Source organism: Marmota flaviventris, chromosome X, assembly GCF_047511675.1.
Source record: "Marmota flaviventris isolate mMarFla1 chromosome X, mMarFla1.hap1, whole genome shotgun sequence".
NCBI classification, from domain to species: domain Eukaryota; kingdom Metazoa; phylum Chordata; class Mammalia; order Rodentia; family Sciuridae; genus Marmota; species Marmota flaviventris.
Window position 1 is genome coordinate 16164304 of NC_092518.1, and position 26568 is coordinate 16190871.

The window sequence follows — 26568 nt, forward strand, 5'->3', positions numbered from 1 at the left end:
GTGAGACACTGGGTTTGATCCTCAGCACCACATAAAAACAAATAATAATAAAAAAAACAAAATAAAGATATTGTGTTCATGTATAACTAAAATTTTTTTAAAAAAATTCTCACATGCTTCATTCCCCATGAGGACAGGTGTGTGTTACAAGGGCAGGGCTGTTTATATTATGTGCAAAAAGAAATACCAGATAGACTGTAGATCTATAATGAAAACTATCTTCATGACTTTGGGATGAGCAAAGATTTTTAAAATAGGACACAAAATATAGTAACTATGAGGGCAAAAAATGGACAAGTTGAACTAAATTAAAAGAAAAAGTGTCAGTCCCTCACAAGATACCATAAGAAAATTAGTTCTAATAGAATGGGAAAAGGTTTCACAATACAAATGTCCTTCTGTACACAGAGTGGCAGCACCTTGAGGTCATGTAAGGTCTTTGGCCACCAGTATCCTGAGTAGGAAGGAGGAAAAGAGACATAGTTAAGTAGGAAATACTAGAAACAAGCTTGATTACTTTCTAATTTTGTGTGTCATTAACTTGGCCCATAATCCTGTCTAAACCACCACTTATTTTAAGATGAAGTCTTCCTGTGCATTAAATCTTTAAAATCCTCACCAAAACCCGTAGGTACATTCTACTATATAAATTTACATATGAAGAAATCTAGGCTTAGGGAGATAAAAGACCTTACTCATTTTCCAGCTGTAACTGGAACTCAAGTCTCTCTGATTTGAAAGCCAATCCTCTTGGCATGTCTATTATGCTGCCTTATATTTTTGAGACAAATTTTATTTGATAGAGCATAATGAGGAAAAGAAAAATAATATATGTGATATTCAAATCTGATGTTCAGAAGGACTTCTCCAACCATTCCTTTTCTGTTGTAATATGGTAAGGACTGGGGGAGGGATGTTGAGAGATCCTCCATGAAACAACACAGGCTAGGTTGGAAATTCTCCTATATGGGTGACCCATGAGCCCTTCTCAACACTTTAGGGACTTTTTAATTACTCAAGTAATTGCCTGTGATAGACAGGCTTTGTTTTCTGCTTATTAAACAACTCTCCAGGCTAGATTTTATTCCTCTTACCACTAATTCATATTCAGAGATATATAAAATGAATGCTGCCAACTGATTGCCACATCACTGTCTGCATATCAATGTTCCCCTGCCTGTTTGGATACAGAGAGAAAGAAAGGAGAAGGGAAGGAAAGGAGTATTACAAGGAAACTGTGATGGCTGGATCCATTTTAAAAGCCAAATTCTGTTATGGAAACCAGAATTTTGACATGCATTAATTATTAGTATTTGTGCATGGTTAGGATTTGGAGATTGCCCTGCTTAGCTTATGTGTGTCCTCTTTTTCTCTTCTTGTGATACATGGCATGCCTTGAGAGCATACTCAGGTAAATATTTAATAATTTTAGTTCTTTTTTTTTTTCTGTGATTTGATTTTGGTCCCTAGCACACTCATGTTTGTAGCCTATGGAATGTTTATACCATCAGAAAATGATTGCAATCCTAAATGAAATTTGGACCACTTATTTCTTTTTTTAATATTTATTTTTTAGTTGTAGGTGGACTCAATGTCTTTATTTCATTTTTATGTGGTGCTGAGGATCGAACCCAGTGCCTCATGTGTGCTAGGAAAGCACTCTACCACTGAGCCACAACCCCAGCCCCTTGGACCACTTATTTCTGAATGTGTCTCCACAATAGTCTAATGATGGTAATGTTTGTGTAAGCAATATGGTGGAAAGGCACATGATCTGATTTGAATGGGAGTATATGTGGATATGATTTTAGAGCTTTTTGTTTACTTAAAAAAAGTCCTTTCTTTATCTTTGGGGCTGGTTATGCACTTTTATTGCTATGACGATACATGAGAAAGAAACACCAAACAAACTGAAATAATTGAAAATGCCCACATCTAACCTAACTTAATTTAACTTGCTGGAATCTATTTAGTTATGTGGACTTGTTTTACATACAGCTGCTTATTAAAAAACTGGACAGGAGCTGTGGATTGCATTTTTTTGAGATGTAGTTTGAAGTTTTAGTTTAGAAATAGATACCTCTTCAGGGAATATGTAATTATTTATTAATATGATTAGGATTGTACATTGTGTCTTGAAGCTATTCAGAGAACTCTAGGAACATCTGTTGTACTGTGATTTTGGAGGCTGTTAGGTTGTTTCCCCAAATGCCTTGACAACAGCAGTTCGACATAGTTGGAATAGGCATTGCCACAGTGCTTCAGTCTCCAATCGGAATTTTTCAGCTTGGTGTCATGTTGAAAAATTGATACTCTCAAGTAAGTTTGAGGTGCTCTTTATTTTGCAAAGGTTTGTTTTCATTGAGTCCTGGCTTTCCTCTTTCCTTATATAATGCAACAGTGACAACTGTCATTTCCCAGATTCATGTAACAGTATTATTAGTGATCTTATAAATAGAAAATAATTTTCCAGGTGGGCTTGACAGCCATTTTATACACATGGCCTCATTTAAATGGCCAAGACTTTGCATGTGTAAATAGGCAAGTTTTCAGGCAATTTGGGTAAGCTTGCCAATCTTGCCTCTCCATTTCCTGTCTAAATAACTTCTTCCATGTCCACAGCATGTTTATGCAACACTGAATAAAACTTCTAATGGGAAATTTCTTCCAGGTGACCTCCCTGAGAGGCTGAACTGTGAAGAAATCTTAAGAAACCTGACCCTGATGAAATTGCCTCCGTTGAGACTATTACTTGGTACAGAAACAAGAGACCAAATTCAGTTATTTTTGGTTCTTGAATAAATGAATTATGTTTCCTTTTGTGTAGTGGCAGAAGAAATTAACCCCTACAGAAGGTCCAGTCTCAGTTGGAAATTAAACTTTTGGTTTCTTTTGAGTTAGGACAGCCTGGGAGAAGAAAATGTTAAATTGTTTTTATTTGAACCTCAAGCAATTTGGAATCGGTTTTTCTGTCTGTATGTCTTTTATAGATCTATATTTTTCAGAGTTGTCTGTATGTACATTTAATGTTCTGGAGACTAGGACTGTTATTGTCTAATGACCTCCAACTTGGCACCTTGTGTGGGTGGATACTAATGAATCCTCTCTTAACCTTCCCAGCACTGTTGGAGAAATCAGTCAGTAGAAGGCGTGACTCTGAGGCCGTACAGAAAGCCAAAATCCTTTATTCATCCTGCATGAATGAGAGTGAGTAATAAAATAAATAAAACATTTACCACCCTTATCCTTTAGAATTATATTAAAGTTTAAAGATATTGTTTACGGAAAAAGAACAAAAATTCTATTAATGTTTCAAGGTATCATTTGAGGAAAGGAGCAATTTTCAGACTGGATTTTGACTAATCTTTCTTAGTTAATCTCTGTGGCTGGCTTGATGGAAAATCATCTTATTTTGATGACTTGGATTATTTGGGCATCAGTTACTCTATGAAAAACTTGGGCAGGGCAGTAGGGCAAACCCCATAAAAACCAGAATCCAGAAGCCAGGCTAGTTCTGGTCTGAGAAAGAGGCTCTAAGAAAGTATATTTGGAAGAATTGGTATATTTCATAGGGCATGTTGGGACCTAGAGAAATCCAGATTCCCAGGTGTGACAGACTTCTTTGTTAGTTTAACCAGCATCACTGTTGTGTGCCTCAAACCTGTCTCTCAATTTCTTGGATATGACTAGATTGGAAGGCATGCTACCCATTTTACTGGATCTGCTTTCTCAAGGCTGTTGCAGGAAGGAGCCAGTGCTTCTAGAAAATATGTTAACTGATCTAGGATCTGGGGTATCATTTGGCAAACTGGGAGAAGGCAGAAAAGTCAAGGGTCTGGAGCATTAGTTCACTTTATTGCAGAGTGATTGGTTTTATTGATCAGTTTCCTTTAAAACTAGGATTGTGCATTAGTGCCACCAAGTACTATAAGTTTAACCAGGATCAATGTAGCAAACCCATATTCTATTGTAGAGAATATCCAACAGGTTCATCCATCAACTTTCTGGCAGTAATACCATATTTAGACAGTCACATTAAAGTGTGAGTTAGAGTTCTGTATCTGGGTTAATCTCAATCCAGGATACCTCTCTTTTTCTCTCTCTAACAACTGAATTTTCAAGTTGGGGCCTTATGGGCACTTTTTCTTGAGAAGATATATTTGCATTCTAGTTTGGTAATCCAGTTTGCAATTCTAACTCTCCCTTAATATCTGATCCCTTTCAGAAGCCATCGAAAAAGCAGATGCCAAGCCACTGCTCCACATTCTGCGGCATTCACCTTTCCGCTGGCCCGTACTTGAAGCTAATATTGGTCCTGAAGGAGTTTGGTCGGAGAGAAAATTCAGTCTTCTGCAGACGCTTGCAACATTTCGTGGTCAATACAGCAATTCTGTGTTCATCCGTTTGTATGTGTCCCCTGATGACAAGGCATCCAATGAACACATTTTGAAGGTATAGCCAGGAAGGACTCTTTGTTCACTCCAAAATTAGCTTTTTAGGCTGCCTTCCTAGGGAAAGAAATTCATGCCGCCTTAGTGAAATGATAAAATAAAAATTCTGTTGAACATTAGAATGTAGATTTGTAGAATGTAGATAATTAGATCTATATTGTTTTAGATCCCACAAGATTTTCAGAATATAAATCATTAGCAGACAACTTTTGTCAACTTTTCAGGAAGCCTGTGAGTTTAAGTGTTCTGTGATCTGACCCTCAGATATCTGCTCCAGATATCTGAGTGGGGCTTCTAAATTCCAGTGGGAAGAGGGTTGTCGGTCTCCTGCTGTCATGAAAGACTTTCTGAATTCTGTCCTTTCTCTCACTTCTTCATTCCCCTGACATAGAACACAAGCTATGATTCCTCGTTCCCCCTTTTCCTAATGTTTCATGCCTACATACCTACTTTCTCATTGTCTAGTTCAATTTGAAACTCTCCTCCTTCCTTTCAAAAGATCAAGCAGAACTTGTTCTAAGTACCTGATCACATTTTTTTTTTTTGATTGGAAAAGTGAGCATCTCTTCCATAAGGGAGTGGGCCAGGTGGACAGGCCCTAAGGTACATCATATCGATAAAATCAGGAGGCTGTCAGAAAAGTAGCAACAACAGAAGATTCAACAATGAAAGAGTTTTGTAAAAATTCAAGTAATATTTTCAAATTGTTTTGTGCTTTGATCTTGTTGGGTTTTTAACTTTTACTTCCACAGTTACTTTGGCTAATAATGATGATGTTATTGAACCACTGATTTCACCCCCAATTCTGTCATTTGTCAAACCAGAAAATATTAATGGTATGTTAATATTCAAATCATAGAAGTATAAATCCATTAGAGTATATTACCATCATCCAATATAATTCAGCTTTCCAAAGTCCAAATCCTGGAGTCTATTTTTTGAGTTAGATCAGAGTGGACTTCTTTTTTTTCTGTAAAGGGTCAGAGAGTACATATTTTAGGCTTTTCCCGCCATCTATACTCTGTCATAACTACATATCTCTGCCATTGTACCTGGCTGTGTGGAGGGCTAGCCCAAAGCCTATAGCTTTCTGACCTCCATTTTAGACACTGAGTTTCAATACAAATCTTTGGTCATTGAAAGAATTCCAAACCTACTCAGAAGGAAGTTCTTAGTTCCAGAAACAGCTGTGTTTCTATGTTGGGTGATGGAATGATAGCATAGTATTGAGGTATCTTCTAATGCCATCAGGATAAGATGTGCTACATAAGATACAATGATAGTGGTGATCCAAGTGACCTTTGTCCCATGGTTATAGGTTGCTCAGTTTTTAAAACTATGTTTTAAGACTATCATCCTTAATTACAGTATATGATATTTCTCCAAATACATTCAGCACTATTATGAAGTGAACCAGAGTATGTCATTGAAACTTAAGTTGATACGCTCTGTTGATTAACAGAAAATGTTGAATAACGCATAGATAAATCATTGCAAATGGTAACTGTTTTCTTTTCAGTGATATCTAGATCTAATCAAATAACTGAATTAATTTCTTTAAAGACTTATTATGGAAAGTAATATGCACAGAAATAAAAAGAAAAGAAAAACATACTCCCATGTACCTATCAACCCAGCTTCAATACCCTCATCTTTCTGCTATTCTTTTCTAAGCCTCTTCTTTTTGGGGGAGAGGGAATGGAACATTTTATAGAAAATTCAAAATATAACATCATTGCATTATAAATACTTCAGTACTGATCTAATGGAAAAGACTCTTATCACAACCACAAAAGTGATCATAATTTTATACTTTGGTATCTAATACACAGATAATTGTCAATCTTCCTGATTGTCTCAAGCATGTCCATTTTGTTTCATTTTATTTTATTTTGCAGTGCTGGGGATGAAACCCAGGACCTCAAAGATGCTATAGCACATGCTCTACCACTGGGCTACATCCCTAGCCCTCACAAATGTCCTTTAAAAAAACCCAAATCAAAACCATTTGGTCTTTGATTTGGGTTCCAAATAAGAATCATATGATTGATATGTCTATTTTAATCTGTAGCAGTTCCCCTCATTTTTTAAAAACCATGTGTATTTGTTTAAGAAACTAGATAATTTGACCTATAGACCTTTCCACATTCTGGATTCCACTGATTTCAGGGTAACCAAATAACTGATAAAACTAAGTTCTTGTTTTTAAGAGAATCACAGCTTAAGAATTCAGGAGAAATAATGGAGTTAGAAAGTTACCATTAAAAAAAAAAAACAAAAAACCTGGGCTGAGGTCATGGCTGAGTGGTAAAGCAAAGCACTTTCCTAACATGTGTGAGGCACTGGGTTTGATTCTCAGTACCACATAAAAATAAATAAAGGTCCATCAACAACTAATAAAAAAAAAACTTGATGATGGGCTGGAGTTGTGACTCAGTGGTAGAGTGCTCGCTTAGCATGTTTGAGTCACTGGGTTCAATCCTCAGCACCATATAAAAATAAATAAATAAAGTTAAAAAAAGACCTGATGAAAGAATAGATTCAGATAACTATCACCAATAACATTAAACAGGGATGAGAGGTGGGAGGGAAAGGGAGAGAGAAGGGAAAATGCATGGAAATGGAAGGAGACCCTCAGAGTTATACAAAAGTACATACAAGAGGAAGTGAGGGGAAGGGGAAAAATAATACAAGGGGGACAAACGAATGTCAGTAGAGGGGGCAGAGAGAGAAGAGGGGAGGGGAGGGGAGGGGAGGGGGATAGTAGAGGATAGGAAAGGCAGCAGAATACAACAGACACTAGTATGGCAATATGTAAATCAATGGATGTGTAACTGATGTGATTCTGCAATCTGTATATGGGGTAAAAATGGGAGCTCATAACCCACTTGAATCAAATTGTGAAATATGATATATCAAGAACTATGTAATGTTTTGAACAGCCAACAATAAAAAATTAAAAAAAAAAAAACAAAACAAAACTATCACCAATAGCTGCTAAAACCATTAGGTGACAGTTTGGGACATTCATGACAGATCAGACTGCTATCACCTGAACCCAAATATCATTGTTAAACATAGGACAACCAGATATTATGTTCTCCTTGATACCAGTATGAAGTGCACCCCATCTCCAATGATGTGCCAAAGTGAAAGAAAAAAAAAAAAAGAACTTGAATCAAGCCTCTTGTTTCAGTACTAGCTTACAGAAAATATGGGGAATTGAGGAACATGTTAACAGCTTGCCTTGCATACTTAATATTCAATTACATGGATCCTAGAAACACTAAACTGTCAGTAATAGATACTTCCCAAATGTAAGGAGGCACTCGTGTACTTATTATTACTGCTCTTCTTTGCCAATATGGCCGCTTTTTCCAAACTGAAGTATTTGAGCATTGCTTGGCATTTGAACACAGCACACATTTGCTTTAGTTCTGTCTCTGTGCCATTTTATATTAGTGAATATTCACCCAACTGAATTAACCACCTTCCCCTAAACAAAATGGATCTATAATCTTCCTAACCATGATAACAGTTACAGAAAGTGCAAACTTGTGTCTAGAGATGATAGAGGAAGCTTTCTTCTGAGATGTGAATGAAACCCAATTAATCTGACCACAAAGTCAATGTATTTGTGGCTGCCAAAATTGTAGAATTTGTGTGTTGCTTTTTATTCATTTTAAAAGTGCCTAAAACTATAAAAAACAAAATTTCATTAAATGAACATTTGGAGCCACTGAACCCCTTTTAGGTTTTGTGGAACATTGAAGACCATGGGTATGTGGAATAGTAAGCTTTGGTGGTGAGGAGATTGAGGGTCTCAGTTCACTTTGCGATTTACTCACTAAATATCCTTGTACAAATTGCTTTACCTTTCTGAGTCTCCCTTTCCCAAAGTGTAAAGAAGGCTAAATTAGAATTTACTTTGCACTGTTGCTATGAGTTTAAATGACTTGACGTTTTCAAGTTTCCACCATAGATATTAGTCCACAAGAGACTCTTATGACAAAAGTTTCCCTTCTCTTGAAACATGACCCAGGACCATTAAAGGATTCTTCTGAATTTGTGTTCTTGACATGCCTGTCAGGTCTCAAATCTGGTTGTGCAATTTCAACCTAATCTGATCATGAAGCTTTCTACCACACCTTTTGGCTGGAAAACTGAACCTCAGTCTACGCACTCCTCACCACCTCATAGTTTCTCCATTTCTTAACTTTTTTCTAGGACTGGGGATACCCTCTAGTCATTGATGATCTGAGAAGAAATTTACTCTGGAACCCAAATAGCCCCTTTAGATGAGCTTCTCTGATTCTGTGGTCCTGGGCCTCTTTTCCCTCTCAGATACTGCTATGTTCTAGGGGACACCAACTGGTTCCTTCTGCTCCCAAGAACCACTGACTTCTTTTTCAGCTTGACAGAATCTCCTTCTGCTCTAGAGGAAATCTCTCTCACTTCTAACTCTCCTCCCTCAGTGCATTTAGGCTTATTTTTTTCATCCAGTTCTATTTTCTCCACTGTTTTTAGCTTCTCCATTATCACAAACCCACAGGGATAAGAAAAATGTCTCCTGCTGGGCAGGAATATCACCATAAGTGTCTTGTTAGGTGAGCATATGGTACCTCTCGATGAAGGCAAAAACCACTGCTTCCAATGGGTAGATATTTCCCCATCCCAAGGATGTACACTTTGGCCTGTACAATGACCCTTGGCAAAGCTCCCCTGTGACAAGATGACACAGAATTTGCTACAGGCTTAAATGGGAGAAAGAAAACACAAAAATATAAGATACATCAGAATTGAGTGCCCTGAAACATTATTTTGCTACATGTGTTTGGGTTTAATTCATGCCAGGAAATAGCAAGAATAAGGATTCAAGGGACAATAGAAGATTTAAAAACTTCTATGTTTTTAAATCTATGTGTGATCCCAAAAGAGTATTTGGAAGGCCAGGGTTGCTCTAGTATAAAGCAACAAATTAAATTCATTCTTACTCAGTGGCTTGCATTTTCTTTTTGGCTTAGGAAAATTCATGATGGGAAGGAGAGACTCTGTTGGAAATGAGATTTTTCTAATCTCTTTGTCTTTTTCTGCATCATAATTTGTTAGGTGTTTTTGTATTATTACTCTATCTCCTAAAACAAAGTTTATTATTATTTGAGGAAATTTGTATTTTCAGTGCAATGTATCAGCTTTATTTTCTGCTTGCAATATTCAGATTAGTCATCAATATAAAGATTTTAAAATCCTCAAATAATATAGTGCCTTGATGTTGGCTTCTTGAGAAAGTCTTTTGCCTCAAGAGTTTGTTTCTAATGAGATTTAGTTGACTGATCTTATTCAATCTGTTGGTATATTTAAAATGATCCCTAGAACCCCTAATAATGTAAGGGTTTATAAAAGGTCTGGTAGCCTCACTTAAATTATCTAAACTTTTAAAATAAGTGGGTTTATCTTCATTTCATGAGAGGAAACTTTGGCTTTTTTGATATTATCTACAGTTTCTTTTCCTGTGAGACTGAAGCTCACAAGAGTTTCCAAGTGGTCCAAATTTAATTGAAGGCCAAAGCATCTTAATCAAAATATTTTGTTTCATGATCCTGTCTTACTTAATTTTTGGAAGAAACAGTGGTATTTTGGGAATTGCAGCAGGAAGAAGCCAGACTGGCTTGTGACTTTGTTGTTTCAGGCCAATTAGAGAAGGTCGAAAAAAATAATTTGAGGATTTTAGCAATACACAGACAAAATGGATATTTTGAAAGCATCTCTCCCCCCAAGAAACAACCCAATAGCAATATTTTTCCTTGAATTTTCCATGACATCACTAATTCTTAGCTTGGCCTTTGTAAAATTTGTTTCTTGTGAAGGAGGTTTTTATGGAAAACTATAATCTTATTCAGACTTCATGTATTCAAAAGAGAGTAAAATATTTGAGATTATAGTAAGAGAAGAAACTAGAGGGAGATGGATCAGAACAATTTAAAGTTACATAAAATAATGATATGGGCATGTAGGATTCAGTTTTTATTCAGATGCTACTAATTTTTGAGTTAAATTATTTAGGTTTTGTATCTTATTAATTCAGCTTAACTTTTTAATGTGCAAATCAGATTTAAATATGGACAGTTTATTGTGGTTGGGATCCATTTTAGTTAGTCTTTAGTCATTTGCTGATATTCAAGGAAAAACAAGCCATAGGATTTAGAGAAGTGTCTGGAAGCTTTTTTAAAAATTAAGTTTATATACAATTAAATCTAGTTTTGTGATGTATATGTATGTAAATTTTGATCAATGCATAGAATCTTGTAACTACCACCCACAATCAACAAATAGAGTGATCCCAACACCCCACAAATTACTTACTGTTGTCCCTTTGTAGTCAATTCCTTTCCCCAACCTGAAATCCTGGTGACTTCCATTCTGTTCTCTGCTCCTATAGTTTTGCTTTTTTCTTTTAGAATGTAAGTCAAATGTACCCATGTTTTTGCATATATCAGCAGTCCATTCCTTGTTATTGCTGGATAGTATTTCATTGTGTATCATAGTTAATCATTCACAGGTTGAAGGATATTTGGTTTGTTTCCAATTTTTGATGGTTAAGAATACAATTACATAAAGGTTTGGGGGTACAAGTTTTAATACTCTTAGGTAAATACCTAGGAGTGGGATTGATGGGTTATATGTAAATGTATGTCTAACTTTATAAGAAACTCAAGCTGATTTCCTCTGAAGTTAGCTGGACAACTTTGCAGTCCCACTAGCAATATTTGAGTGATCTAGTTTTTTCACATCCTCCCCAACACTCATCAGATATATTTTACATTTTAAAAGAGGTGTGGTGGTATTTTATTGTGGGTTTAATTTACATTTTACTAATGACTAATGATGTTGAGCATATTTTCATGTGCCTATTTTCCATCTGCATATCTTCCTTGGTGAAGTATGTTCAGATCTTTTGCCTACATTTAAATGGATTGTTCTCTTAGTATTGAGTTTTGAGAAGCCTTTATATGCTATGAATACACATCATTTGACATACATATTATTTAAAAATATTTATCCATTCTCTGGCTTGTCTTTCACAGAGCAAAACTTTTTAATATTAATTCTAATTTATTAACTTCTTTTATGTAATCATGATTTCATTCTTATGTCTTAAGGTCACAAAAATTTCCCCTCTATTTTTCTTCTAGAATTTTTATAGTTTTAGGTTTTACATTTAGATCCATGATCCATTTTCAGGTAATTTTTGTACAAAGTATGAGGTATAGTTCCACTTTATTTTGCATAAAGATGTCCAGTTTTTATAGCATGTACTTTGAAAAGACTGTTCTTTCTTTTGACTGGATTTATGGTGCTATAAGTTTTATTTCAAGAGTTTATATTATAATGTATCATAATAATTCTACTTATTTACTTGTCTGACTATTGGATTTTTGTTATCTATCCTTAACATTGCAGAGAGATTCTAAAATTTGCAAAGATTTCTCAAAATTATTATTTGATTTCTTTAGGAAAAAATTATTTTAGAGGTAGGGAAGTGGAAGGTCTGATTGGTCAACTCCACCCACATTGGCATTTGCAAATTACTGCAGTAATGAAGATAATAGATCTGATAACAGAAGACACTTACACTGAGCTGTGCCCAATCACATTACCTTGGGAAAATCATATCAATTCTCTGGCTTTTGTTCCCCACCCCTGTCAAATAAGTGTGTGTGGGGGCAGATAATCTCTAAGATCTATTCTAACTCAAATTGCTTTGGTGCTATTCAGTGTTGATAGAAACTCAAAAGGATTACAAACCATGAAATCAGGGAAGCAGTGGCAGGTCTCAGATACTTAAGATCCACCATTACAAAGTGCCTATTTTCATGTAGCTCTGAGTAGAATGGATTTTTTTTTTTGTAATGGTGATACGAGCTCAAAATATGGCTGCGGTGAGATGATCTCATGATTATTGGTAACATGGTATATAGAATCTACAGTGCCAGCAGAATGCCTTCTGTTTTTGTTTTAACAGCTGGACCAAGCAACACTCTCCCTAGCTGTGAGGGAAGACTACCTGGATAACAGTACAGAAGCCAAATCAGTAAGTATTCAACCCTGTGAAGCTACTGTCAGATTCATCATTTGGGTTCTAAGATTCTTGCTTCTTCATCAGAAATAAGTAGTATTGCTATTCACTACCATTATTTTCCAACACAGGAGACAAACACCTTTTATTCACACAGATAAATTCCACCCCTGTCTTCTAGAAGCCTGGGTGTCAGGGTATACAAATTCCCCTGCTCAGTGCCCTCATGATCTTGCCAGGGAGACAGCACATGCCAATGACATAACCAAGAAACAAGTTTGCACTTATTCCTTAGAAGTGCACAGTATGCACTGTAGAAGTGAAGTGTGGGGGCAGATACCTGGGAGACCAATAGTTCTCATATTGTACTAAGAATCACTTGAGAAGCTTCTATTAGGTGTCAATTCCTAGAGAATCTGATTTAGTGGAGTTGGGGTGGAGTCTGGGAATCTGTAGTTTTAACAGGTGCCACAGACTAATAGAGGGTTATAAGAACAGAATGTATCAATGAGGTTAGACTTCTTGTCCTATCTGGGAAACCTAATAGCTTCCTGGAGGTTGGAAAGAGCTGGTCCATTTCTGACTCTTTTAATTCATTTTGGAAACTTTATCAAACTTCTTAAAGAGCTTCAGACATTTATCTCTTGGATCTCTACTAGTACTAACCTCTGTTTGGAGAAGGCTCTGGAGGGCAGGAAACTAGCCAAGACCCTAAGCAGCTTTCTGGCTGAAGACATTCATTAAAGAAGATTAGCAAATCGTCCTCTTACAAAGTAGAATGCATATTTACCAACTTGGGAGCGTCTCTGTTTCTGCTAGGTTCTCAGCAACGAGGCTTGAATTCATCTCTTCCTTCTATAAACAAGAAGTCAAATCTAAGTAATTCCACCTTCAAAATATCTCTTCTAGCTACTTGGCCCTTCTTTTCTACCTTTATTGCCCTGGGTCTGATTCTTGTTTACCCTTATCTTGTCTACAGCATGCAATCTTTTAACTGGTCCCTCCTTCCCTTCTTTCTACTGATTTCTTAGCACCACTGGATAAGCTCTGTTCTTATAGCATTGCTCCCACAGTGCCTTTGCTTTGAAAATAGGCTCTTTGAAGGAGTTCAAGGCCTCTACATGGTTGATCCTAACCCACCTTTCCTTTCTGACTCATCTACTTTTGTTTTTCCCTCAACCAAAGCAACTTGTCCTCCTCACTGCTTCAAACAGGTCTTCCTCAAATTCTCCATCCCCAATCTTCCAGGTAAGAATCCTTCTCCAGTTCTTGAGTTTCCAAACATGAAACTTTAGTAAGAAATTAATTTTGTCCTACTAATGTTATGGTTAGTAATGACATGTTTATCTTCCTCACTGGATCACACATTGAGAACCAGACTAAAGGATTATTAATTTTTCATCTGCATTGCCTTTTCCCACAGACTGCCTAGCAAGTCACTTTGCATATGTATTGAGTAGTTTGATTTTTTTTCTGAATTGAATTGGGAATGACAAAAAAATTCTTTCTTATTAAGACTATTTGCAAAACTTGCTTACTGATCAGATCAGTTTTATTAATGACTCACTATGTGCTGAGCACTGTATAGGGCCTGAGATCATACACATAGGAAGAATAGCTTACAGAGTCCAGGTGTACATTAGGGAGGAAATTTCATATTTGCTATTTGCTAGGTTTCTCTCATCATTTCTCCCTTCTCTCCCATCTTTTCCCCCTGAGCCAAGGGGAACTTGCTGGAAACTGTACAAAAGTGAAAAGACACAGGGCCTTAATAACTGCAGTCATCTTTCATTTCTGAGTATGAAGGTGGATAAATTGAGCTGGAAGAGAATAAATCATACTTCCCATCAGTGTTTATGGATCAGGACTCCTGCTTTTGGAAACAGTCATTTCCCTTTATTTTATTAAAGCTTCACTTGCGTGAAAAGAGGACACTTGAACATTAACTTTTTATTTATTCTAGGCTCATTTGGAGATGTTTCATGTATCCATAATATAGCCAGTTATGGGAAGCCTAGTTCTCTTGATGCTTGATGACTGAGTATCTCTGTCTTTTATGGAAACAGTCTCATAAACCCATCACTTTTTTTGTCTCCCAAAGTTGTAGGTGGGTAGCTAGTGTTATATAATGCCTATACCATACTTTGAGCACAGAGTGAAAATGAAGGACACTTATTTCTATCTTTTTTCCTGCTTTTCTGAAACATATTTTCTAGTAGGCTATTGACACGGTCACTTGCTTTTTTATCTCTTACAGTATCGGGATGCCCTTTATAGGTTCATGGTGGACACTGCTGTGCTTTTAGGAGCTAACAGCTCTCGAGCAGAGCATGACATGAAGTCGGTGCTTAGATTAGAAATTAAGATAGCTGAGGTGAGTATTAATTGAAAATCCTTTATTCATGTTCTTTTTCTTATTTTAAAGTCAGTATATCTTGAATGAAAATAAAAATTGCAATCAAGTAACAGTGTTCTGTGTCATTGCCCTTTGGGTCCAAAGTAGAACTAACAGCATCCCCTCTGGGAAGTATGAGAAGAACCATGGCAGGAAGAAGAGCTCTTCATTCTTTCCACTTGTTTAAACCCATTTAACAGCCAGGTCCAGTGGTGGTGCACGCCTATAATTCCAGCAGCTCAGGAGGCTGAGGCAGGAGGATTGTGAGTTCAAAGCAAGGCCCTAAGCAATTCAGTGAGACCCTCTGTCTAAATAAAATACAAAATAGGGCTGGGGATATGGCTCAGTGGTTGAGTGCCCCTGAGTTCAATCCCTGGTATCAAACCAAGCCAAACAAAACACATTCAGGGCTGGGGTTGTGGCTCAGTGGTAGAGCACTTGCCTAGCATGTGTGAGGCCCTGGGTTTGATCCTCAGCACCACATAAAAATAATAAATAAAATAAAGATTAAAAAAACACATTCCATGTCTGTATGCTGCTCAGTTGTGGCCAGAGAATAGCAGCAGAAAGACCAGACTATTTTCCTAGACAAACTTTTGTGTGACCCTGAATAGAATATAAATGTTTAATAACTCTTTTGTGTGTATGCTGGGGATTGAACCCAGGGCCTCATGCATAGTATTGAGTCAACCCCCAACTCTGGAATGTTACTTTTAATCCAGTCTTCTTTTTTTAAATATATTTTTTAAGTTGTAGATGGACACAATACCTTTATTTTATTTTTATTTGGTGCTGAGAATCGGACCCAGTGCTTTCCACATGTGAGGCGAGCACTCTGCTACAGAGCTACAACCCCAGCCCCCAGTCTGCTTTTTTTGAATAAGATTATCCTCCTTTATTTTCCCTTAGAAAATTTTGAATGTTAGCTCTTACATTTATGTCTCTGATCTATTTTGAATTAAATTTAGAATATGAAATAAAGGTGAAGATTGAGTTTCATTTTTTAATATTTATTTTTTAGTTTTAGGTGGACACAATATCTTTATTTTACATTTATGTGGTGCTGAAGATTGAACCCAGAGCCTTGTGCATGCTAGGCGAGCGCTCTACCACCAAGCCACAACCCCAGTCCTTGAGTTTCATTTTTTAAAGAATTTTTAAATTTGTTCTAATTAGTTATATATGACAGTAGAATGCATTTTGACACATCATACATAAGTGGAGTATAACTTCTTATTCTACTGGTTATTCATGATGTAGAGTTACACTGGTCGTATAATTATGTGTGCACACAGGGTAATAATGTACAATTGATTCTACTATCATTCTTATCCCCATACCCCCTTCCCTCTTACTGAGTAAGTTTGATACAAGATCTGGGCTCAGGGAAGTCTGTCTACCAATTAATGTCATTGTGTCATAAACTTCTTCTGACCAAGTCTCCCGAACTCTTTCAGGTTCAGGTTAGAGACAAAACAGCATGAAAACAAACTCATGGGAGAATAATGAGAAATCTTAAATGGTTTTCTTTGTTTATAAAATAACCAGTTTCTAGAAGAACCAAAGTATGAAAGCCCTGTATGTTCACAGGTTTAGAGAAAACAAATATAGTGATATCTGCTTATGGGGAAACTTTTGTGAAAACAAACAAACTTGTACCAAGAAACTTTGCATATGGGTTGTGGTCTTTTGTAATGGACCTTGATAAAAAACCTGAGGCAAATAAAAGTCCAAATGTTTATTGGTTTCATGTTTAGTAGGGTAATAGCAGTAAGTTGAAGTATGGAGTAGGGGTAAAGAATGAAGGTCAGGAGTGAATGGGGCTTCCTTCCTGCTGAGATGATGTTCACATTACCTCTTTCCCATCTCCTACTTGCAATACAAAAGATCATGCCTGTATGTCACCTCTATATACTGTGAATACTGCCACAGGTATTTGAAGTCCACAACTTTGCCTCTAGGCTGTGTATGCAGGTTGTCAGGATTCCCTTTTTCAGGCACATAGGAGGCCCAGAGATCTGCTTTAGATTGAAGTTTTGAAAAAAAACAGGGAAGGCCAGGGAGTTAGACCAAGAAGAGAAATAAAAACAGCTGCTCTGAGGCAAGATTGGGAATTATCAAGAGGCTCAATTAAGTGACAAATCCATTATATGGAGGGGAATAGCTGGCATAGAGCTGAAAACAGCTCTGAGGTCAGAGGGCTCCAACCTGGGGTTGTGAGCCTGAGTTGAGGCAGGAGGAGGAGGCATGGACGGAAGAGGCAATGATTAACATACAGCTGGAAGGTACATGCAGTCTCCCCTATGGAGGGGAAAGGGGGAGAAGCTAAAGGCACTGGGGCATTTAGAACAGGTAGGGCAACTGTCTTTCACTCAGCCCTCTAAGATTTTGCCTTGAAAAATCCATGGTGTGTGTACTTTTGGCCCATTAGAAATGCTCCCCTCCTTCTTCCATGCTTCAGGTTACTAGATCCATTCAACATTGGTGGGATACATAGTCTTAGGGAAACTTCTAAGGCTGGGGAGGCAGGACAGCCCAGTTAAGCCCAAATAAGTCCTTGTAAAGCATCCATGAAAGTGTGCATTTAGGGGCTGGGGAAATGGCTCAGTGGTAGAGTGCTTACCTAGCATGCATGAGGCCCCAGATTCAATCCCCATCATCATAGAAACAAAACAAAAAAGGGCGTGCAATTTACCTAATCCCAGATAGAGAGACTTTGTACAAGGAGAGGACTTGTTAGTGGAGTAGCCCTTGTGATCAGAACCAAGTAGAGTTTAATTGAAAAGGATTGTTAGAGAAAATAAATCTTATGCAAAATCTTGAATCATAGTCCAAATCATGGAGGGGTAATAGTGGATAAGGAATGTAATGGTAGAAGAGTTGTGTGTCATGCAAAAGAATTAAATTATAGAAAGCCTTAAAACACCGGGCATTGGTGGTGCCCGCCTGTAATCCCAGTGACCTGGGAGGATGAGGCAGAAGGATTGCAAGTTGGAAGTCAATCTCAGCAACTTAGTAAGAAAGACCCTGCCTTAAAGTAAAAAGTACTAGGGATGTATGTAGCTCAGTGACACAGCACCCCTGAGTTTAATCCCAGTACCAAAAACAAATAAATAAAAAAAAATAAATAAAAAGAACAGGGGATGTACTTCAGTGGCAAAGCACCATATGGTTCAATCCCCAGGACCAAGAAGATGAAAATATTTTTAAAAAGAAGGCCTTAAAGCAAAATCATAATGTGATTCAGGGGTGGGTATGGTTTTGTCAAAAGAAGTGATTAAGATGTCCCTTGAAGAAGGTAATAAGTGTTCCTGTTCTTAGAATAAGTTAAACATATCACATGCAAAAAGCTTAGATTTGGTTTTGGCCAAATGGCCAAGAGCATGAGCATTGGGTGTGGAAAGAGTATGGAGAGTCAGGGCCACAGATGGAGGTTTGGATATGTGTCTGGGTGGTAACCGAATCCATACCCCAACAGAAGGGTAAAGAGAATCTCAAAACCAAACAAACAAGAGGAGAAAATAAGGGAAATGGTTACTGACAAAATGATCATGGGTAGCAGTGGTATCTAGATAACCTAGTGTTTGTCAGTGAAAATTTGTCCCTAGAGATCAAATGATGGTCTCTGGCTCATAGAGTATTGACATTATTATCTGGAGACAGGTAAAAGTAGAATGTTTGCCTCAAACTGTCCAACTTCAGTTTGGCTGTCAAAAGTAAGCCAGTAATGCATTATATTTCTCCAAATTTTAGAGGAGGAGGAGATTCTAAGAAGTTGTTTTTTATACTGGGGGCAATATTTTATACTGAAGAGGATTGTAAATTCTTTTAATTTTCTTAATCCTGCCTAAGATGTTGTCTTTTTATTTTCTCCCCTCAGCTGGGCACCACACCAAAATCTTGAAAAATTTAATAATAATATACAGATGTTTTGGCACATGTAGATAGTAGTCAGGCAGTAAGAAATGATTCATTTGAAAAAAAAATAACCAGTGTCTTTCTGACAGATAATGATTCCACATGAAAACCGAACCAGTGAGGCCATGTACAACAAAATGAACATTTCTGAACTGAGTGCCATGATTCCCCAGGTTGGTGAAAACTATCCAGGAAATTTTCTCTTAACTGGTCACTTTACAAGTGATTGTATTTCATCTGTGTAAATTTTTGCCTTGTAAAACCTACCATCAGTCTTTTTAGTTATCATCATCTTTGACAACTATCACATAAAATATCCCTTGTGTATGCATTAGGATGCTTTCTGTTTTAGGGAACAGAAAATATTTCCAACAGTGGCTTAAAATTTAAAGCCCATTTTTTTACATGACGTAAGTCAAGATGTTGGAAGTAATTGGTGTTGGTTCAGGTGTTTAATAGTGTTGTCAAAGACCCAAGTTCTATTTCACTCTCCATATTGTACTGGCATTTTGACTTCATGTTTGATGACTCATGGTTGTAAAACAGCTACCATAGTTCCATATATCACATCTTCCATCAGACAGGAAGAAGAGGGAAGGGCCAGTGATGGTCACATTTGACTTTTCTTTTATCAGGGACAGCATAAAAGGCTTCCCAGAATATTCCCCAGATGTCTTCCCTTTATTTCTTATTGAATAGAATTGGAGCACGTGACCACACCTAACTGAGGAGAGGAACTTGGGGGCTGGACACTGGGAAAATGAGTAACTGTTTTTCCATTTCAACAGTGAAAGCAAACAAGGGAGACAAGGTTGATAAATCACTTTTAGGAGAGCCAGTCTAAAACATCGAGCAGTGTTTTACCGAAATAGCAATGCTCTGAAGAATATAAGGGTGTTACTTTCTGTTGCTGTTTATTTCCTCCTGTGTTAAGACTGTGCTGGGGAGGTGACCAGAAAATGTACTGAGGTGTCTGTATCTGTGTGTCTAGGGAATGGAGAGACTACAGAGGAAGAGACCAGGGAGTGTGTATACAGAAGAAGGGAAGGAAGTGGGGGAGAGAAGGAAAAGACATGGGAGGAATGGAGCATAGACTAGAGGAAGAGTCCAGGGGGCTGAGAAAGCAGTATGGAGAGATGAAGGAGAGAGAGTTCAGGAAGTGGAGGAGGGCCAGAGAAGCTAGGGAGCATGCTTGAGTGCATGTGCATTACTACATAAGTGTCTTATCCATTTGTACCCAGTAAAGAAGGCAGAATTCTTTGTGATTAAGACCACAGGTCAAAATGGCAAGGATTAACACTTAATCTTCTAGATAAGTAAATTATAAACAGTTGTATCTTTAATTATTTGGTGTAAGATTTCAAGGAATCAATTATGCTCAGCCTACTCTATTTGCCTTTCTTGTTACTTGCTGCCTAATTTACAAAGGTTTCCTTGCTCATTTTTTTTTTCTCTCTCCCCTCAGTTTGACTGGCTGGGCTACATCAAGAAGGTCATTGATGTCAGGCTGTATCCCCACCTGAAAGACATCAGCCCCTCCGAGAACGTGGTGGTCCGCGTCCCACAGTACTTTAAAGATTTGTTTAGGATATTAGGCTCTGAGAGGAAGAAGTAAGAACTTTTTGTGTGCATTTATTTTGGTTTTTGTTTTCTCTTTAAATTAGAAGGGCCTCCCTTCTCACATCCTTTGAAAATTGTTGTTAAGGAAAGTTACAGCAAAAGAGTCATAGGGAAAATTGTGGTGCCCTTTGTGACAAATAGGCCCAAACCATTGTCTGGTGTAATTTACTTGCTGTGATGACAAGAAATGCATGATGATTTGGCCTTTTATTTCTGGTCTTTCTCCATACTGTTCTCTCTGATAGCCTAAATTGTTTATTAGTTTTGGAAACTGGTTATGTAATGATGTTATTTCCTGAGATTTCTGTATGAACATATGTTCCCCCCCCCCCCCAGTTCATCCTTTGGTCTTTTGCTGTTTTTTTTTCCTCTCCTGTTCTCTTTTTAGTAAGTCATTTTCTGGCAAGAAACCAAAGTACCTATTTTGAAAAGACATAAGACCACTTTGAGAGCTATAGAAAAATTACACTGATGAAACAACTTCAGGAACTTGAAAGTTTCTCTTATTTTAAAAAATGTTTTAGAATTTGTAACTTTGGTAGTTTAGTGCTACAAAGAAAAGAAATCCTAAGAATGCCAGGAAAGAGAATTGTATGTGTTCATTAAGCTATATGACTACAGAAAATGAATCACAGAAGGGTCAATAAGTTTACAAAAGCAATTTACTAAATTAATTGCTGAGCCATGATTAAAAATCATATTTTCTGAGCTGGGTATAATGGTATACACCTATAACCCTAGGAACTTGAAAGCCTGAGGCAAGAGTATTGCAAATTTGAAGCCAGTGTTGGCAACTTTGTGAGACCCTCAGCAACTTAGTAAGACCCTATTTTAAAAAATGAGAAGGGCTGGGTCAGGTATAACTTACTCAGTGGTAGAGTGCCCCTGGGTTCACTCCCTAGTACCCAAAACAAAACAAAACAAAACATATTTTCTTTAAAAAATTGTTTTTAGTTGTAGTGGACACAATACCTTTATTATTTCATTATGTATGTGGTGCTGAGGATTGAACCCAGGGCCTCACATGTGCTAAGCAAGTACTCTGCCACTGAGCTACAACCCCAGCCCCACAAAACATATTTTCTTAATTGTACTTGATCAAGGCTATGTTGCCAGGAATTGTGTTTAAAACAGGCAGCAATAAAAGTCCTAAAAATGGGATGGGGTTATAGCTCAGTGGTAGAACACTTGCCTAGCATGTGTGAGACACTGGGTTCGAGTCTCAGCACCAAATATAAATAAAATAAAGGTTTATTGACAACTAAAAAAAATTAAAAACTTCTTTGAATAAAATGCAGCATGTATTCACCCCCGCTCCCCGCCAAACAAACAAACAAACAAACAACAACAAAAAACATTTAGAATCCTATGAAGAGGGAGAGAAGAAGCAATAAATTCACTTTGAATTCTACCATTTATAGATAAGTAGTGATTCTTTGAAAAATTTCTAAGTGAAAATCAAATCTAGATGTGGGTAAGTTGGAGGCAGAACCTTCACATTCCAAATGTGCACCATGAACCAGTAATGCCAGCAGCATCACCTTGTATCCTTGCTGAAAATAGAGATTCCAGGGCCCTTCTCCAAAGAGTCTTAGACAGTGGGGCTGGGGGAAGGCCAAGGAATCTGGATTTTAAATAAGCAGCCCAGGAATGTCTTATGATTAGCTCTTTTTTTTTTTGGGGGGGGGGTTGTAGGGAGGAACACTGTGTTAGAAAAATTTCTTTGTAAATACTTCCTAGCTCTGAATGCAGATGGAACATTCTTTATCTGAAGTGCCTATGACCAGAAGGGTTTAGATTTCAGATTTTTTTTTATGATTTTGGAATGTTTGCATACATATAATGAGATATCTTAGGGATGGGGCCCAAATCTGAATATAAAATTCCTTTATGTTTCATATAATATTTAGAGCATGCCTGCATTGTGACTGCAACCCTTCACATGAGGACAGGTATAGAATTTTCCACTTAGGGCCTCAAGTTGGTAATAAAAAAGTTTTGGATTTTGGAGCATTTCATATTTTGGATTTCAGATTAGTGTTTCTCAATCTATACTACAAAATATGGCCGAAATGATTTTCTACTTATATGCACTTTAGTGCATTTTAAATTTCATTGGTAATTTCCATTGGAAGGTGGGGTTTGCCAGGCTGAAGATCGTTGTTTAGAACCTCACAAGTCAGTTTCTTCCAGTATCTGTTATCATCACTTGTAAAATAATAGCAATTTTTGGACATTGTATTAATTTTGTTTCCCCCAAAATCTAATTTAAAACCAGGGGATAAATTGGGCCATGGTCTACTGTATTAGAAAAATCATCTCCATAGTAATGATTATATTTTAGAATTGTAGGACTTTTCATAACAACAGTGAGCAGGAAAAACCATGATTAGGGGAAAATTTTATTCTGGTTCCTGTCATGATAACTTAGACAAATGTAAACATAGTGAGCAACAATAGAAGATGATGTAGATAGAAAAATACCTGCAGATTTAAAACTTCATTTAAAAATCAAGACAAAAGCCAAATCTCTGACAGTTTTTCCCTTGATAATCAATTCATCAAGAACAACTTGAATTCTGTGAATTCTTGTGAGATTTCAAGATATTCTATTGTCTTGAGAATATTGACATCACTTTATTGGCATGGTGAGGTTTGATATCATGGAGAGGGTTTTACATTGCTGATTGTGTGTGAGCACACACATGCTAGGAATGGAATTCAGGGCCAGTGAGGGCTGAGCATGTGTTCTACCACTGAGCTATACCCCCAGTGCTTGCTAACCATGTTTGGTCCTCATGCTTGGAGCCTTACAGGCTACTTGAAAAAAGGTCCTCTTGGTGGTGCAAGTGTGATAAATGCATTTGGAGGTGTTTATCTATGGCTATATTTTAAAAATTACCCTAAAAAAAGGTCCTCTTGGGTCTCATAATCACCATATAGCCAGGATATGCCAGCTGCAATAATGAGTACCTCAATTCTCATTGGCTTACACAATAAAAATTATATCCTCTGTTCATGGAACATCCCAATAAGGTGTCCTGTAAGTCAACTTTCTTTTAAGTTGTGATGCAGGAACCCAGGATCCTTCAATCTTGTGGCTCTGCCCTCTCCTGAGTTTTTGGAACCCTGTCCATTCAGGGATGGTGAAAGAGAGAGGGTGGAGAATTGCATAGATATTTGTGGGAAGTCCTACAAGTGGGATATGTCACTTCTACCTATATTCCATAAGTTACACCTCAGGCATGCGACTCATCTGATCATTGGGGAGGCTGGGAAATAGAGTCTAGATGTGTACCAGAAGGAAAAGTAGTTGGAGTTTTCTAGATATACCTTGATCAGAGAACTTTTCGTTTTTTTGAAATGACTGCTTTTCTTTCAATTCCCTCATGATACAGTGAGCAGATGGCAGACACCCTTGTAACTGCTTTTGTAGCTTCAAGGTCTAGCACAGTGCATATCACATAATAGACACTTCTTAAAAATCTCTAGACATTAACCAGATGCCTCATCACCACCATCAAGGAGGTGAGATAAGCAGAACTCCAAAAGATAAGGAGCAATTCTGCAGGTAGAGGAGAGTGGAAAAAGAATAATGAGCAGCTTGGGTGGCAGAAGTAGCATGAGGCCAGATGTTGCCTTCAAAAGGCAGGAGGCTACAAAGTTGAGAGGCTGCTTTGGACTCAGGATATGTAAAGAGAAGACTTCAGCCTTTTCTTCAGAATCTTATCACCTCCCTTCTGGAGGCACCATTGAAGAAATAGCCAGCTAAGCCTTCTCATGTTCAGTATTTCTGCCATGCCTCTGTTCTGAGAACCTGCCTCTGAAATCCATACACAGGCCATAGTGATGTTAACCACCATTAAGATTAACAGTTATCTTTAATCTTGGAACAGTTCTATGTGTTATTCCCATTTTACTGATGAGGAATCTGAGATTAAGCAACTTGCCTAAGGACACACCACTAAGAAGCGGCAGAACTGATATTCTAAATTGGGTAACCCTTATTTGTATGTCCTATGTCTTTTTTCCCCATATGCCTCAGTCCGGCTGCAGCAAAATAACCAGGGGTGACGAGCAACTTGTGTAGATTGATATAGCTGGAGTGGGAGCCGTTTATTGTAGGACCGGAGGGGTATATATACATTCCATACAGCTTATCTTAATTAACAAACTAGATACAGCAGTCAACCAATAAGGAATCTCCACACTTAATGGCTCGCTGGTGTTACTTCACAAACCACTCCCTCTGCAAAATGCCAGGCGCCATCTTGACTTGTTTACAGACTCTAACACCCATATGTGTCCCTGTATGGAGAATATTTTTCAGACACTTCACTGCTAATTTGGAGATACAGGTTGAATATTCTGTATCTGAAACACTTGGGACCAGAATTGGTTCTGAGTTTGGATTTTTTCTGATTTTGGAATATTTGCATTTGCATAATGAGATATCTTAGGAATGAGACCAAAGTCTGGACATGAAATTCATTTACTTTTCCTATATGCCTTATGTACCTAGTCTGAAGGTAATTTCATACAATATTTTTAGTGCACCTGTATTTTGGCTGTGCCCTGTCATAGGAGGTCAGATGTGGAATGTTCTACTGGTAGCCTCATGATGATGCATTTTAGATCTCAAGTTTGTAGATTAGAGGTGCTCAACTAGTGCCTATTGTACCTCCAACTGGTTAGATCTTGCTAATGTTGGCAAGTCTCCTGCCATTTTTAGGGTTCCAAAGCTATTAAGTGTGCATCAAATGCCCATTTCCTGGCTGCTGCTTCCCCCTTTAGATCACACCCTGCTGTTAGCTTAGTACAATGCAACCTTTCTTTCCAATTGGGTGGCTATGGGGACAGTTACACTGACACTTTGGAAGGTAGCACATGACACAAAACTAGAGCAATGAGATCTCGCTGAGGTGGTGATGCCAGAGACTGCATTAGGCCCTTGTGGTTCAATGGAGTAGGTGGCCAGGGAAGGGCCAATGGAGGCATGAGGTGGAGGCCAACATGGGGAAAAGGAGTTGGTAGTCAAAGTAGAAAAGTGGTGAGGAGGTAGGAATGTGCTGAATCTCTCAAGTTATTTGCATCTCTTACTAACTCTATTTTCAGTAATCTCACCTATAATTTGTAATCAACTAGGGTAGAAGTTTTACACCAGGGAAACTAGCAAATTCTGCAAATTATTACTTTTTCTTGGCAAGGCAGTTGGTAGATGTTTACTGGCATATCACTGAGCTAGTAACATAGCTTTTACATAAAGAGAGACTTGTTTCTATGTCCCCTTCATTTCTCCTCCCCACTCCAACTTAAGGCTGCCTTGGACATTTTTTATCCAATTTGATCTATGGAGCAAGAGTTGGGGGTTGGGGACTAAGGAAGGATGGTGTTAGAAAAAAAAATCAGCTTGGGTTCCTCTTTCTGGCAAGGCCTGGCCACATGGCCATCATCTGCCTTAGAACTCTTTATAGCAGACTTGTCTCAAGCAAATCCTTGGGAGTTTGCCAAGCCCCTGTGAGCTTTCCTGTCTTTAGTTTTATTTTATAGAGCAGCACAGTGTACATTAAAGTCAGATGATTCTTGTTAAACAGATGCTCCCAAAGGCTCACCTGGAAAATGTATAGTAATGTGAACCTCTCATGAGGATCATCTCTTCTGAGGTGGTCTATGGCCTTGCTTTTCAAAGTATAGTCCACACATGAGCAGTCTGGGCATTACCTGACAACTTGTCAGAAATGCAGAATCTCAAGTCTATGTCCTTGACCTAACTGAATCAGAATCTGCAATTCAATAAGGTCCCCAAGTGATTTTTTTGTGGTGCTGGAGATTAGAACCCAGCTCCTTGTGCATGCAAGGCAAGCACTCTACCAACTGAGATATATCTCCAGCCCCTGCCAGGAGATTTATGTACATATTAAAGTTTAAGAAGCACTGACCTAGGATTTAGGACGGCCTCAGTGAGCCATATATGCAGAAAGATGAAAAGATGGGGTTTTTCTTCACCAAAAGTTCTCAACCTTGACATGTATCAGAATACCTTGGAGGGCTTGCTAAAACACAAACTGCTGGGCCCCATCCCTGCATTTTCTGATTTAGTATGTCTG

General features: G+C 37.7%; 1 protein-coding gene across 2 annotated transcripts in view; it reads left to right on the forward strand.

Annotated features, from left to right (window-relative positions):
* Phex (phosphate regulating endopeptidase X-linked) overlaps positions 1-26568 on the forward strand; it is a 190344-nt gene that overhangs the window by 40729 nt on the left and 123047 nt on the right. For both annotated transcript variants that reach the window (XM_027927395.2, XM_027927396.2), the window contains exons 4-9: positions 3121-3207; positions 4226-4452; positions 12475-12543; positions 14786-14902; positions 18931-19014; positions 20307-20452. In XM_027927395.2, coding sequence (XP_027783196.1) covers positions 3121-3207; positions 4226-4452; positions 12475-12543; positions 14786-14902; positions 18931-19014; positions 20307-20452 — 730 coding nt within the window. The remainder of the gene's footprint in view (positions 1-3120; positions 3208-4225; positions 4453-12474; positions 12544-14785; positions 14903-18930; positions 19015-20306; positions 20453-26568) is intronic.